The following is a 13,468-nucleotide window of genomic DNA, read 5'->3' as shown; positions in this document are numbered from 1 at the left end:
GAGACGTCGAAGTGGACGAGAGGCTGCAAACTCCATCTACTAATCGGAGCTAGGAGCACGAGCAGCAGCAGAGGAGCAGCAGCAGGAGCAGTAGCAGGAGCAGGAGCAGGAGCAGGAGCAGAGAACATCAGGAGGAGTTCTCGTTTTTGTCCTCCTCGCTCACCCTTTCCAAGTAACTCTCAATGTACTTCAACCTCTTGGAGATCTGAGCAAGAGACAGCAAGTCAGTCAGAAAAAGACCTCACTGTCTTGCCTTCCTCCCCTTCCTTGCCCTTCTCCTCGTCCTCGTCCTCGTCCTCCTCCTCCTCCTCCTCCTCCTCCTCCTCCTCGTCCTCCTCCTCCTCCTCCTCCTCCTCCTCCTCCTACCTGTTGTACTTTGCTGCTGCTGCTGGCAACATCCTCCAGCTCGACATTCACCAGCATCTTCTCCTCCCTCAGGGCTTGCCTGCAGCACATAGTCATCCCCTTGATACGAGCGACAAGGAGAGCAGGACGTGGGAGATGAGAGCAGAGAGAAAGAGAGAGGAGAGGGAGGGAGAGGGGAGGGGAAGCGAGAGGTGGGGGCAGGACAGGACAGGACAGGACAGGACAGGACAGGAGGGGAGCGAGAGAGGAAAGGAGGGGGAGAGAGAGGAAAGGAGGGGGGGAGAGAGCTGGGTTCACCTCAAGCTGGAGGTATTCAGGTTCCTCTGCCTGCGGGTGAGAGGACGGCCGGTCGCTCGTTTCCACCAGAGGATGAGGATGTCGGCAGCGATCGCCCTGACCCTCTCCCTCGACTTCTCCCTGGAAATGATACCCAGCGCTGTGCTCTCCTCCGTGCTGTAGTTGAACAGGTTCGCCAGCGTCGCTGCCGTGATGGAGGAGGTCAGGATGCCGTAGAGCGCCGCCATGGCGGCGAGGAAGCGGCTGAAGTGGGTGGAGCACATGCTGCCGCCTCCTGCTCCAGGGAGGACAGAGGTCCAGATGAACCAGCACGCATTGAGGAGGAAGAAGTCGTTGGTCTTGTCGAACTCATTGCCGGCAATCTTCCACTTCCTGGCTTCGGGGAGGAGGCACATGGGGTGGGAGGTGGTGGCGAGGAGACAGGAGGAGATCTCGGCGTTGCGGTAGAGGTAGCCGACGAGGAGGACGAAGAGGAAGCCGCAGAGGAGGAGGTAGAAGACGGCGTTCCAGCTGTTGAGCATGAGCTTGAGCACGAAGATGGAGTTGAACTTGACGCGTGTGAACAGCTCGATGGTGTGACGGTTGGGCAGGTGGGTGAGATGCTTCTGCCGAAAGACGCGCCATGCGAGGTAGACGCGGAGAATGTTGAAAGAGCACATGACTGTCTCCCCGCGGTAGGCCACGATGTTGCCCATCATCATGCTGGCGATCTCGAAGGTGAAGAAGGGAGGGAGGTGGAGGAGGCAGACGGCTGCTTCCGTCCAGAACTTGCTGCTGTGAAAGACGGAGGAGACGGGGACGTGCGTGCTCAGCTCGAGGCCTCGCTGGATGTGCCCGATGATGCGCTGCAGGAGAATCTCGTGCGCGTAGATACGATGAAGAAAGACCTGCAGAGAAAGTCAGCGGCAACCGGTCGGGGATAGAGAGCGAACGAGGACGAGGTCGAGGAGGTGGAAGAGGTGGAGGATGATGACGACGATGACGAGGAGGAGGTCGAGATGGAGGATACGAGAGAGATGAAAAAGACCAGGGGGAGAGGAGAGGGGGAGCACTAGCCCACCACACAGACGACGGAGCAGCAAGTGTTGGCGAACTTGAGCGCGTTGATCCTAGTATCATGAGGATCCTCCTCGGCGAAGATCAGCTCGTTCTGCAGGAGCGCGAAGAGGGTCCCCAGGGAGGCGAAGAGGAGAGCAAGCCTGCTGCTCCTGGTGATCTGCTCGTCCACCTTCACAGGGCTCCGCCGCCAGTCCCGGGGAGCGAAGGACGAGACCAACAAAGCCTCGGGAGGAGGAGGAGGGGGAACAGGTGGAGGAGGAAGAGGATTGGTACCGTTGCTCCTTCTGGAGCTTGAGGAGACCACGGAGCCATCGTGGGACCCCTGACGCTTCAGGCTACCGCGGGGTGAAGATTTCTGCATCCTCTCTTGCAGGGAAGAGCACAAGGTTTTCAGGCGCTCGTGGATCTGATCGATCTTGGCCTGGTCGGAGAAGCAGTCTTCCATCTCTGCGCGGGCTACCTTCTTCTTCTTCTTGAAGTCGTCCTTGATCTGCTGCAAGTGTACTCTCCTCGCGCTCTCTCTCTTGCTGGCATTCAGCTTCTGCTCCCGCCTGATCCTGTACCACACCTGCAGCAACTCTGCCGCGTGCCTCTCCAGGTGGTGGAGGGCGGAGAGCTTGTCGAACATGAGCAGCGCCGTCTGCTCCTTGTTCGTGAATTGAAGTCTCTGCATTAGCGACGCGGTCAGCATGGCGACCATGGACAGCCCGATGATGGACATGAAGATCGACACGAGGCGTCCAAGTGAAGTCGTTGCAAGCACGTCCCCGTATCCTGGAGGGAGCACAGTCAGCTCGAGCGTACCTCATCCTCCTTCCCCTGTTCCTCCCCCCCCCAAACACTCCTCCCCCTTCCTCATCTTCCGCCACCTCCTCCTTCCCCCCCGTCGTCCTCGTCCTCCTCAATCGCATCTCTACGTCCTCCTCCTTCCACTCCTCCCCTCTCTTCTCCTCACCGACTGTCGTGCTCGTCGTGAACATCGCCCACATCGCATTTTGCATGTACAGGTCATTCACTTTCTCGTACTCCCCCTGCTCGTTCCACCACATCCTCGCGTTGACCCGCAGACATCGCGGGTCTGTCGTGAACGCGAACTGACAGGCTGTGACCTCAACGGCTCTGAACCAGTACGCCGCCAGCAGAACACTCACTATCCACACCATGGCGATGAAGAACACAGCATAGTAACCATGCATGATAGTCTTGACCGCAAACGCGCTTCCCAGGTCGATCTCGGTGAAGTTGGAGACAGTGTGTCTCTTGGGCAGCGATCGGAGGACGAAGTCGCGCAAGCAGGACCAGAGGAGGAATACCCTCGTCGTGCTCCAGAGAGCGCCGACCGACTCGATCTGGTACAGGATGAAGTTCTGGCCGAACTGGACGGGGATGGTGAAGGAGACGAAGGGAGGGACGTGGAGGAGGAAGATGGCTGTCTGCAGGAGGAACTTGGGTTCCTTCACGATGCTGAGAGGGGCGACGTTGAGATCCAGGCGATGCAGCGATCGCAGATGCAACTGGATCCTGATGAAGATTTTCTTGAGGTAGAAGATCCTGTACAGAGTGACTGCAGTCAAACAACATGTCAGCCGAGGATCCGCGAGCTAGTGCAGCATCACCGACGCTGACGAAGGCGAGGATGAGACAGAGGATCTTGAGGGTGTTGATGGCAAGAGAGTGAGGATTGGTGTTCTGGATGATCATCTCGTGCTGCAAGCAAGAGAAGAGGATACTAGAGGCACTGATCAAGGTCAGAAATCTCCTGAGAGCCACAATCCTGTCCTCGACAATCCCCCTGTTCTTCCGCCAATCTCTATCCCCACCACCGCTCTCGACCTCTCCCTCTTTTTTGACGACCAGCTTCTCTTCTGGCATGGTTTGAGATGGAGCACCTCCATTCTTTGCCTGCCCCCCATCTTCTTTCCCGTTCATGGACAGATCCTTGTTCAATTCGACGTTGGAGGAATTCCTCCGTATTGCGCCTGCGCCATCAAAGCTTACCAAGGGAACACCATCAGATCTCAGAACTTACGCTCGCTCTCAATCTTCTGGAAGAGTTCATGCGCGGCGAAGCCTGGCCTTCTTGAGTCCGAACTTGTCCTCCTCTGCTCCTTGACCCCATTCTTGACCGACTCAGCATCATAAACACTCTTCGACCTTGCTCTGTGTGCTCCGTTCACCACTCGATTTTTCGCCTTCCTGTCCTCCAAGCCCGTGACGAGCGCGTCTGCTGAGACCCTCCTGTTGTACATGGGTCGCGCATCCCACGACCTGTGCGCAGGTGCGAAGGAGGGCAGTGCATCACTCACTGAATCCGCTCCTTCCTCGCTTGAAGGATGAACGCGCATCTGTGATGAGAGGAGTCAGAGGAATGCAGTATGTGTATCCATCGAAACATGCAGCTTGCACCTGAGACTTAGCAATCTGCTCCCTGCCTGACACTCCCCAAGCTGGAGCCTCCGTCACTACAGCACATTTAGTACCTCGCCCCCACCTTTGAAGCAAGGTGCTCTATTCCCCCTAGCACTCATTCGATTCCTCGCTCCCCCCCTGCTATCCTTATTCTCTTTCCAGCCGTCTCCATCTTTCTAGGGTCCTAGCTTCATCGTCTTGAGCTGGTTCCGAGCTCCTCCCCTTCTGAGGAGCCTACAAGGTACTTTCAGTGTCCTTTTCTTTGCTCCTGCTCCAGATCTTACATGACTGCTCCTGCTCCTGCCCTTGCTCTTGCTTCCAGCTCCTTCTACCTGCTGATGCTCCACCACCACCACCACCACCTCCTCCTCCTCCTCCTCCTCCTGCCATTGCCACGCGGCTCGTCCCCCTTCCTAGTCCTCCACTTGTGCGTACGGGGGATGAGTGATCAAACCGCCATGACTCTTTTTTGACCCCACCCCTCCATTTCCCCTCAAACTACCCACCCCAGTTCCCCAAAAACCGAAGAGTACCCACCACCACATGCCTGGAGGTACCGCACATGGGGGACCCACCCTACCGCCGAAGAGCACTTTTGGACCCCCACCCTCAATTCTGCGTAAGTTTACTACAGCACCGATTCCCCCAGAAGTGGAAGAATTGAACCCCCACCACCCCGATTAGAAGATCCTTCGTCACCACCCCTACCCACCACACTCCACAATCACGACCCTATCTTCCGCCGCACTCCCCCGATATCCGGTGCGAGTCCCCCCCAACTGAGAGCCTGAAATGTACTGGAGGATAGGGGGGTGGGGTGGTGTAAGCAACGCAAAGGACCCGGTCCAGCCCCAGTAAAACGAGAGGTGGCCCTCCGATGATTGCAAGCAGAATTCCAACTTGATCCTGCGAAACTAATTTATATTTGTGACTCAACTTGTCTTGCGCGCAGCCTTGCCTGTTGCCAGTGACGGTGCGGCGGCACCGCCGACTCACTGTCAGTGGCACGCGGGGGGGGCGGGCTGGGCGCCGCCCCCGCTCGTGCGTCGGTAGTAGCCTGAGCCTCGGTAGACGGTAGCCCGGTAGTGCCAATGGCCCGCCGGCCGCACTGGGCCGCACGAGTCCGCCCCGGACTCAGGGTGCAACGCCCGGCCGTGCCACGGTCGGTCGGACTCCAAGCCCTGAGCCCGCGGCCAGCAGTCACCGTCAGTGCCGCACTGGCCGCGATGATTCGCGGCCCCCCCCCCCGGCCGCGCTCTCTCCCCCCCGGGCACTGCGGCACCCGGTGACCCGCCGCCCCGGCGGGCCGGCGGGGCCCGGGCCGCGCGCCGCCGGCGGGGCCCGGGCCGGCCCTACTGGAGTCCCGATCGGATGATCGGATCACACTCTGTTCAGCTGTCGGGCAGCGCTGGGACAAGGCTGGCATCATGGCAGCGGCGCAGGAAGGGGCAGCAGCGGTGGGCATGGAAGGCGCGGCAGAGAGATCGAAGGGCAACAGCTTCGATGTAATCGGATGCTCAGAGAACTTTGCCATGTCCCATTGCCATTCGCAGATGCTGCTGTAAACTTGAAAGACCGTGTCGCGCTATGCCCCTGATGGCATGTAGTACTCGTGACCTTGTGTGTTACCCTCTCGCTCGCGCGGCAGATGATAGCGGATGCGGTTGAGAGCTGATAGCACTTGTGGTCTTCCAGGTGGGAGAATTCATCAGCAGCATGTGGAGAGGTTTCGACTCCTTCGGCAACTCCATCACGAAATATGTACAGCTGCAGTGGTTGAGCGATGTTGGTATGAAGGATGACTGTTTGTTTGGAAGGACATCTCCGGGGACTTACTTACACAGCGTATCAATCATGCAGAATCAGAGAGCGATGAGGACTTGGCCGAGGTAACATGATCGTTGTCGCTTCTGAAACGATGGTCAACAGTAAAGCAGGAGGACCCCAAGAAGAAACCACCGGAAAAGAGGGAGGCGGAGAGAAAGAACAGCAGCAAGCATCAATCAAAGGAGAAGAGGAAGAGCAGAACCAAGAAATCTGCTGCCGTCAAGGAGTTCGAGGAGAAGCTCTCTTTGATTCGGAATCACAAGAGCACGACCTTTCAGATCTGGGAGAGACAAGCTCGATCGTGATGCTCAGACTCTCTTGTCTCGTCCTGCCCTTGATATGTGCTGTAGCACCAAGGAGGGGCGCATGGACGCGAGAAATTCTGCGGCAGCCATGGTACCAAGTTTCTCCTCTCCACTGTGATCTAACGGGTTGATGGTTGCAGGAGTCAAAGATGCTGACGACAAACTCCCTCGGGTCTCCCTGCTCCCATAACTCCTCTGCCCTCCTCCTCCTGCTCTCGCTCCTGCTGACGGGGCCTGGCAGTGTGGGCCATGTAGCCAAGTATGGTCCCTGGGGACGATGCAGTGGAAGGAAGCACGCGGCGAACGAGGTCTGCCTGGAGTGCTCGGTAAGTACGGCTATCCAAGGGTCAAACTGAGCCCTTGGTATCAGCGACTAGATGAGAGGACCAGGAGCAAGATCATACACAACCATCGATGGGACGAGCATGTGTCGACTCTGACCAGGCAAGTGCAGTTTCATCTTGAGTCGGGGGGATCATGAGGTGACCGTCTTGCAAGCAGAGGGCTGAATGAGCATCGGGACTTGATGGCTGACAGGCTAAAGGAGCCGGCTGTGGTCTATGACAACAAGGTAGTGCAGGCACATCACTCGAAGAAGAGCATCGTCTCTAAGATTAAAAGTTCACTCTCATTGTAATCCCCTCCCTCGTCATCTTGACTCGTTCTGTCCCCAGCTCACTCGCTTCTTTTTGCTCTTTGTCTCTGGGGCCTGCAATGGCGGTTGAGAGAAAAGAGATATCATCCCACACAATCACCTCCTCCTTCTTCTTCTCTTGCGCCTGCTTCTTGGAGCTCACCTCCTTGAGCTTTTGCATCAACACCTGGGATGAGAATCATCTCTAGCATGGATGACATGTGCAAACTCACAGTCTTCTTCTCTTGCTTCATCGACTTTCTCTCATTGCGCTTATCCTTCCAAGACGTCAATGTCCCAAAACAGCATGTACGCACACCTACCATGATTTGCTTGATCTTGTCGTTCTTCTCCTTCTCTTTCTTCAGCTTGGTCTGGCACAGCAAGCAACATCACGAGCGTCGACATCGTAGGACAAACAGCATCACCTCCACCTCAGCCTCTGCCTTATCGACGATCGACTCCATGAGAGAAAGAGCCGTGCTCTTATCCGACACGATCGTCTTTGCCTTCTTCTTCGGCTTCTTGTCACTCGCGCCCACCTCTGCCGAGTCTCCCCCTTCCTCTACCTCTGCCCTGCCCCTCTTGCCTTGTTTCTTCCCTGTCTCCTTCTTCCCCTTCGCCGGCTGCTTCGACTTGCTTGTCTTCACCTTGTCTCCGGCTCTCTTGCTGTTTCCGTCCGCATTCTCCTGCTCAACTTCGAAGAACATCCGAAGGACCCCCGCCTCCATGCTCGCGTTCACTTCCACATCATCTCCTGCTTTTACCTTCCCCTCCACATTCTGCGGCCATGCGGCCTCCAGGTGGTAGCCCCCTCCCCAGCTTCCGGTGTCCAACTTGAAGCCTACGGGGCAAGTGAGTTCGAGACTAGAGTAGAGGGAGGAGACTGGAGGGAGGAGACTGGAGGGAGGAGACTGGAGGGAGGAGACTGGAGGGAGGAGACTGGAGGGAGGAGACTGGAGGGAGGAGACGATGAGGAGACGATGAGGAGACGATGAGGAGACGATGAGGAGACGATGAGGAGGACGTTTGATACGTTACCTCCATTATCTGCCTTGATATCTAAGACGGAATCCGGTATGTGCCGCGGGAGGGTGACGCGAACTTCAAGTCTGTCACCTCGCTTGTTCAGCTGTGCAAACAGTTGTCAAGGGGATGGAAGAAGAGCTTCTTTGACGTGTGAAGACCTTGATGCTGTGAGGAGGAGTCTTTTTTGACGCCATAGAGTCGCCCTGACATCGAGATCAGCATCGGCCGCATCCCTCCTGCACATGCGATGTCCTCAACCATTGCACGGTTGGCATTTTCTCCCTGAATCCACGGGTATCTGATATCCTAATCCACTTCGCATCTTTTTGCCATTAGATTCACTTCACTCTCAGCATCGATGAACACTCTGGACATGTAATCTGCGAGTATCTATGTGCTTTTAACCAGACTTCTCCCGTAGACTTCGACAACCTGAGTACAAGCTCTTGATATCTTGTTCATCTGCTCCGCCATTGTCTCCCCCTCATCTCTCCTCTCCTTCCCCTTCCCTTCCCTTCTCCTCCTCTCCTTCGATGGTCCAAACTTCCCCAGCACACGTGAAGACCTCATCCCCCTCATTCCCTCCTTTCACCGTCACCGGGACTCGCTGCCGCGACTCGGCGAACTTGAACCGAGCCCGGCCCGGCTTCAAACTTCGGAGCGCCGGGCCGCTGGCACTGAGCGGCTGAGTCGGCCGGGCTGAGGCCGAACGCAGCAACAGTGACTGCCGGAGTGCTGGCAGGCCCGGTCCGGGCCTGACTCGCCGCCGATGTTGACTGACGGTGTTGAACTTTTACTCACTTAAACACAGTAATAGTACACGCGGGCGTCGGGGTCAGCTGCGTTTCTGACCCCAAGGAAATGCTTCCTGACCTTGGGCTGAAAGTCGTAGAGGGTGATAGGCTCCTCGTTGCCAGCCTCTCTGCAAGGGAGGAATGAGGGGGAAGGAGAAAGAGGGTGTGAGTAAGAAGGAGGAGGAGGAAGGAGGAGGAGGGAGAAGGAGGAAGAGGAGGAGGAGGAGGAGGAGGAGTTGGTGGTAGTGGACACGTACAGTTTGCCCCGGTAGGGTCGGTTGAAGAACTTCTCCAGGAGGCGCATGGAGGCGACGCGGCGCTCGGCGTCTGTCTTGTAGTATTTCATTTTCAGCCCCACCCCCTCCTCCTCAGGCTCCGGATCCCCTGCTGCATCCTCGACTCAGCAACCCTCCAGAAGGAGCATGCTCGAGCTCACCTAGCTTCATGGTCAAGTACTCGGGGTCCTCCCGCAGCCTCTTCAGCTCCAGCAGCTCCTTCAGCTGGATGATGCGTTTCTCCTTCTTCCAGTGCTCGGCGATCGCCTTTGGGGGCTCGCCGGTCTCGAAGTTGAGGAAGGGGATAGACTTCCTCTTCACTACCGTCTCGTTCAGCGGCAAGATCTCTGCTCCTGTCTCAGGGTCGAACATCGGGTAGTCCTCCGGTGTCCCCGGATACCCTCCAGGAGCCTCGTCCTCAAACCTCGTCTCGTTCCATCGCACGAACACGTAGGAGCCGTCGGCTCGCCGGACGGGCTTCAGCCAGTCCCGCATGCTCTCGTCCCACTTGAACCCAAACTGCTCCAGCATGTGGGAGCAGTTCATGCGGTAGGGCCCCTCAACGAACGTCTCCTTCCACACGTCCTGCATCTCCAGCACGTCCTCGCTCCTGAAGACTCCCGGACGATCGTTGGTGGACCACAGGGCCCCGGACACGTTGCAGCCCCGCACGTGCAGCGAGGCTTCGTGGGAGCCTCCGTTGAAGTTGATGGTCAGCTGGTCACCCTCCGCATCTCCGTTGGCGATCCGGAGGGACAGCGGGCAGCCGACTTGGCCCCACTTGAAGACGGAGGAGGAGAGCTCTAGCAGGTTCGAGGACGAGGCGATACTTGCGTCCATCAGTGCCTCCACTCGCTCCTTCACGCTGTCGGGGACTCCATGGGTCCATCCAGGAAGGCCGTAGAGCCAGCCGTCTGTCACGTTCCCCAGCAGGGGGTCCATCCTCCTGGTGGGCCGCGACGGGACCCTCGTCCATGCTCTCCTGTACTTGTCCCAGTGGATGGGGAACTGATGGAAGAACTTTCTCATCCCCTGCTCCTTCTTCGCCCTCTCTGTCAGCATAACCTCCACCATCCTTCTCTCCTCCTCCCCCAGCTCGTCATCCCGTGCGACCTCCCCCTGCTTGTTCACTGCGAGGAACGCGCCCTGGAAGTTGTTCTGCAGGAAGCAGCTCGAGAGCTTCACCTGCGCTCTGTCCAGCACGCCGACCGAGTGAATGTTACGCTGGAACACGCTCCTGTCTACGGAGACCTGGCTCATCCCGACCGCATGCAGCGCAGGTAGGATAACGGTCCCTGTCATCTCGATCGTGTCTTCGTTCAGCACGACCCTGGCAAAGTCCCTTGCCAGCAGCCCGCACGTCGCTCTTCCTCCTCCCGAGTGACGTTCCCGCTGGTGAGATACCCCTCCTATCACGCTCTGCCGTATCTTGGTCAGCGATCGTCTCGCCGCGCACAGGGCCACGGCCCCGCAAGCTCTGAGCTCGCAGTGCTGGAACAGCCATGGCCCCCCCCTCGTCTCTATCGCATTCATGTAAACCGCATCGTCTTTCTCGTCCTCCAGGTAGCTGTTGTTGTTCTCCATCGCCAGTCGCACCCCCAGGAAGGAGCCGACCGAGTTGGCCTGAAGCATCATCCTCCCGCACAGTCTCGCTCCTTCCTCTCCGGTGACATGCAAGCAGAAACTTTCCTCCTGCCCTGCCTGCTCGAGCTCCAGGAGGTTCAGCGTCGGTTCTGCACGGAGAACTGGAGGAGGAGGAAGGTCAGGAGAAGCCAGGAGGAAGGGATCTAGCTCACAGTTGGGGACGCTGACGATGCCAAAGAGCACCTCGATGATTCGAGGAGGGAGTTTTGAGTTCATAAAGATCCCGTCATATTGGATGGCGAGGTCACTCCTTGACCTGCGGAGAACAGCTGTCAATCTCTCCTCCTCCCTCTTCCTCCTCCTCCCGTGTTCCCCTCCCAACTTTCTTCCTTCTCCTCCTCCTCTTACTCTGCTCCCTTCCATGTGTGGTTTCCAGCCCTCAAGAAGATTCTCTCTCCATCTTTCGCTGCCCAGACAGCAGCAGCGAACGTCTTGAATGCATCGGGGAGGATGAGGTCGTCTCGCCTTGGAGAGGGAGGAGGGAGCAGAGGAGGAGGAACAGTCGAGTTCCAGCATGTCACTCCCTCCACATCGACGTCAGGCACTGGGACGAATCCCCACTTCTCCCGCACTTGCAGGAGAGTCTCCAAGTACTGCGGCGAGCAGGGAGCGGTCAGGGTGGAGGAGAGGAGGTGGGGGAAGGAGAGGGGAGGGGATTGAAGAGAAGCAGAGGGGGGAAGGAAGAGCATTGAGAGGAGACAAGGGTGGGGAGGAGAGGAGAGAGAAAGGGAAGAGACTAGCGGGAAGGAGAGTGAAGGGAAGGAGAATCTCTCATTCAAATTCACATCAGCATATATGGTCATGAGAACCCAGGGGTGACAACACGGGCAGCACGGGAGAGGTAGGACAAACCTCCCTGTCCATAGACCTCTTAATCCTCTCGATCCAGAACTCTTCGTTCTTCAAGATCTTGTCCCACGTGAGGGTGTACTTCTGCAGTGAGCTGAGAAACGTGCACAACACCAGGTCCAACTGACTTCCAGGAGATTTTCGTCTATCTCGTGGTCGAAAATATTATCCTTGGTCCTCCTTCCAGGTCGGAAAGGCCATTCGTCGCTGCGTTCAGAATTTCACGGTCACAAGAAGTGACATGATGAAGAAATCAAATTCAATCTCGAGGAGGAAACAAGGACAGGAGAGGAGGTACTTACGGCGGTTCCCCGGAGACAAGCTCGCCGTAAGAAATCTTACTTGTCGTGGAAGAAACGTTCAAGAGTTCAGAGGCAACGAGGTTTCGAATCGACTGAGGAGCAAAAATATCACAAGACACGACTGATGTCTTGCTTGTTGATGAAAAGAGACATGTTTGGTTAGTGAAGACATCTTGGATGATACAGATATGATGGCCAAGAAGACATCATAGCCAATGAAAACATGATCATGAACAAGACACAATATATACGTCGTCGGAGTCGATTCGTTTCTTCTTTTCCTTGTCTGCAACAGCCTTCAGGGCTTCATATCTCATGCATGATTTCAGATCACAGTATTCGTAGTCATCGAACAGGTTCGGCGTTGGCTCGGGGTCCTCGGGAGCCATCAAGGCATCTTGTAGACTTGTGTTGCTCATGGTCTCTTGTCCCTTGAGGTAGTGAACTTGGTGTTGACTCTTGTTGTCAAGAATGTGATGGTGATGTCTGTTGTCGTTCTTGTTGTCTATCTTTTGGTTGTCAACTCCGACACTAACATTTCATGCCTCACCCTTGTATTCAATCCCTTTCATCTCTACATCTGCAGTACAGTCACCTTTGCAGAAACAACTCAACCACGCTCACCGTCACTGTCTTTGTACAGTTCGCCGCGGTACATCAGTCGAGCTTGACAGCTTTTCCGTCAGTTTCTAGTCTCCTCTGCCCACAATTCAAGACCTCGATCTCGCTCCCTGACGTACTCGATAGCCTCGTCAAGCATCTGGCTTGCTTCCTGCATGGTCAAGAGAGGACCATTGTCCCCGATTTCCTTGTCGCCGCCCTTCTCTGCATCGACCCCCTGATTCTACACCATCCCATCCTCACTCCACCGTCTCCACGATCATCTGATTCCTCACCTGCTCCCACGGCAGCAAGTTTCGGTTGTCGTGGTCTGATTCGCTGATGTGGCCGAATTAGGAGCTGAGGAAATGAAATAAGAAGAGCGAATTTTACCTCTGAGATTGCAGGACAGCTCGATTGTTCTGCCATATTCGCTCGACCTGTTTGTTGGAGCGTCAAGGTTAGGATCAGGAGGAGGGAACGCAGACCTCGATAGCTTCCGAGTATGACAGTCGCTGGAGACGTGTTTCAATTGAACATCACACCAAGATAATCCGAAGGAGGTGCTGAGGAGGAGGGAGGGGAGCAGCTGAGGAGGAGCAGGAAGAGTGGAAGGAAAAAGGAGGTGCAGAGGAGGTGGACAAGTGAAGGGGGAAGGAGTTGGAGAGGAGGAGACGGTGGAGAGGAGAAGAAGTTGAGGAGGAAGAAGAGGCGCGTAGAGGGAATGGAGGAGGAGGAGGAGGAGGAGGAGATCAGGGTGAACGAGCAGGTGACGCGGCAGAGGACTGGTGGCAGCACCTTCTTGTAATCGTTCTTAGTCAACATGAAAGTGAGCTGCGATAGCGTTCAGAGGACAGAAGGCAGCACACAGAACACAAGTACTTTGTCTCTCAACCTCACATTCAGCTTGCCTGTCAAGGGCTCCTCCTCATACTCCGGCATGACCTCCAATGCTGTCGCTGCGGTCAGGCTGCGCCGTCGGTCGCCCCTCCTCCTCCTCCTCCTCCTCCTCCTCCTCCTCCTCCTCCTCCTCTCTCTCTCCTCCTCCTCCTCCTCCTGGTCTTTCGACCCTGAATTG

At 56.6% G+C, this 13,468-nt stretch overlaps 3 protein-coding genes across 3 annotated transcripts in view; 1 reads left to right on the top strand and 2 right to left on the bottom strand.

Moving 5' to 3' along the window:
• Positions 1-127: 127 nt before the first annotated feature.
• Positions 128-4,521, bottom strand: GUITHDRAFT_136339 (hypothetical protein; the record flags this gene model as incomplete). The annotated part of the gene is made up of 9 exons (XM_005836114.1): positions 128-205; positions 367-445; positions 664-1,550; positions 1,724-2,496; positions 2,678-3,286; positions 3,339-3,701; positions 3,752-4,067; positions 4,129-4,184; positions 4,464-4,521. 9 exons carry the CDS (start codon positions 4,519-4,521, stop codon positions 128-130), a joined length of 3,219 nt encoding a protein of 1,072 aa, XP_005836171.1.
• Positions 4,522-5,560: 1,039 nt separating this feature from the next.
• On the top strand, positions 5,561-6,898 carry GUITHDRAFT_162262 (hypothetical protein; the record flags this gene model as incomplete). The annotated part of the gene is made up of 9 exons (XM_005836113.1): positions 5,561-5,636; positions 5,827-5,892; positions 5,949-6,020; positions 6,069-6,259; positions 6,309-6,354; positions 6,404-6,435; positions 6,505-6,589; positions 6,634-6,707; positions 6,765-6,898. Coding segments are annotated over exons 1-9 (741 nt in total), but the record flags the coding sequence as incomplete, so codon positions are not given.
• Positions 6,899-6,912: 14 nt separating this feature from the next.
• Positions 6,913-13,468, bottom strand: part of GUITHDRAFT_136337 (hypothetical protein) — a gene marked incomplete at both ends in the record, with an annotated part of 6,869 nt that continues 313 nt past the window's right edge. Inside the window, 23 exons of the mRNA XM_005836112.1 lie at positions 6,913-6,972; positions 7,019-7,084; positions 7,131-7,175; positions 7,221-7,271; positions 7,326-7,586; positions 7,665-7,741; positions 7,939-8,029; positions 8,085-8,129; positions 8,800-8,848; positions 8,978-9,107; positions 9,157-10,895; positions 10,988-11,232; positions 11,492-11,572; positions 11,617-11,695; positions 11,791-11,882; positions 12,042-12,295; positions 12,341-12,370; positions 12,508-12,562; positions 12,687-12,729; positions 12,784-12,830; positions 12,879-12,905; positions 13,189-13,224; positions 13,291-13,343. Of these exons, the coding sequence (XP_005836169.1) occupies positions 6,913-6,972; positions 7,019-7,084; positions 7,131-7,175; positions 7,221-7,271; positions 7,326-7,586; positions 7,665-7,741; positions 7,939-8,029; positions 8,085-8,129; positions 8,800-8,848; positions 8,978-9,107; positions 9,157-10,895; positions 10,988-11,232; positions 11,492-11,572; positions 11,617-11,695; positions 11,791-11,882; positions 12,042-12,295; positions 12,341-12,370; positions 12,508-12,562; positions 12,687-12,729; positions 12,784-12,830; positions 12,879-12,905; positions 13,189-13,224; positions 13,291-13,343 (3,656 nt within the window). The remainder of the gene's footprint in view (positions 6,973-7,018; positions 7,085-7,130; positions 7,176-7,220; positions 7,272-7,325; positions 7,587-7,664; positions 7,742-7,938; positions 8,030-8,084; positions 8,130-8,799; positions 8,849-8,977; positions 9,108-9,156; positions 10,896-10,987; positions 11,233-11,491; positions 11,573-11,616; positions 11,696-11,790; positions 11,883-12,041; positions 12,296-12,340; positions 12,371-12,507; positions 12,563-12,686; positions 12,730-12,783; positions 12,831-12,878; positions 12,906-13,188; positions 13,225-13,290; positions 13,344-13,468) is intronic.

Source organism: Guillardia theta (genome assembly GCF_000315625.1).
Source record: "Guillardia theta CCMP2712 unplaced genomic scaffold GUITHscaffold_19, whole genome shotgun sequence".
Taxonomy (NCBI): domain Eukaryota; class Cryptophyceae; order Pyrenomonadales; family Geminigeraceae; genus Guillardia; species Guillardia theta.
This window is presented reverse-complemented; position numbering and strand designations above follow the sequence as displayed.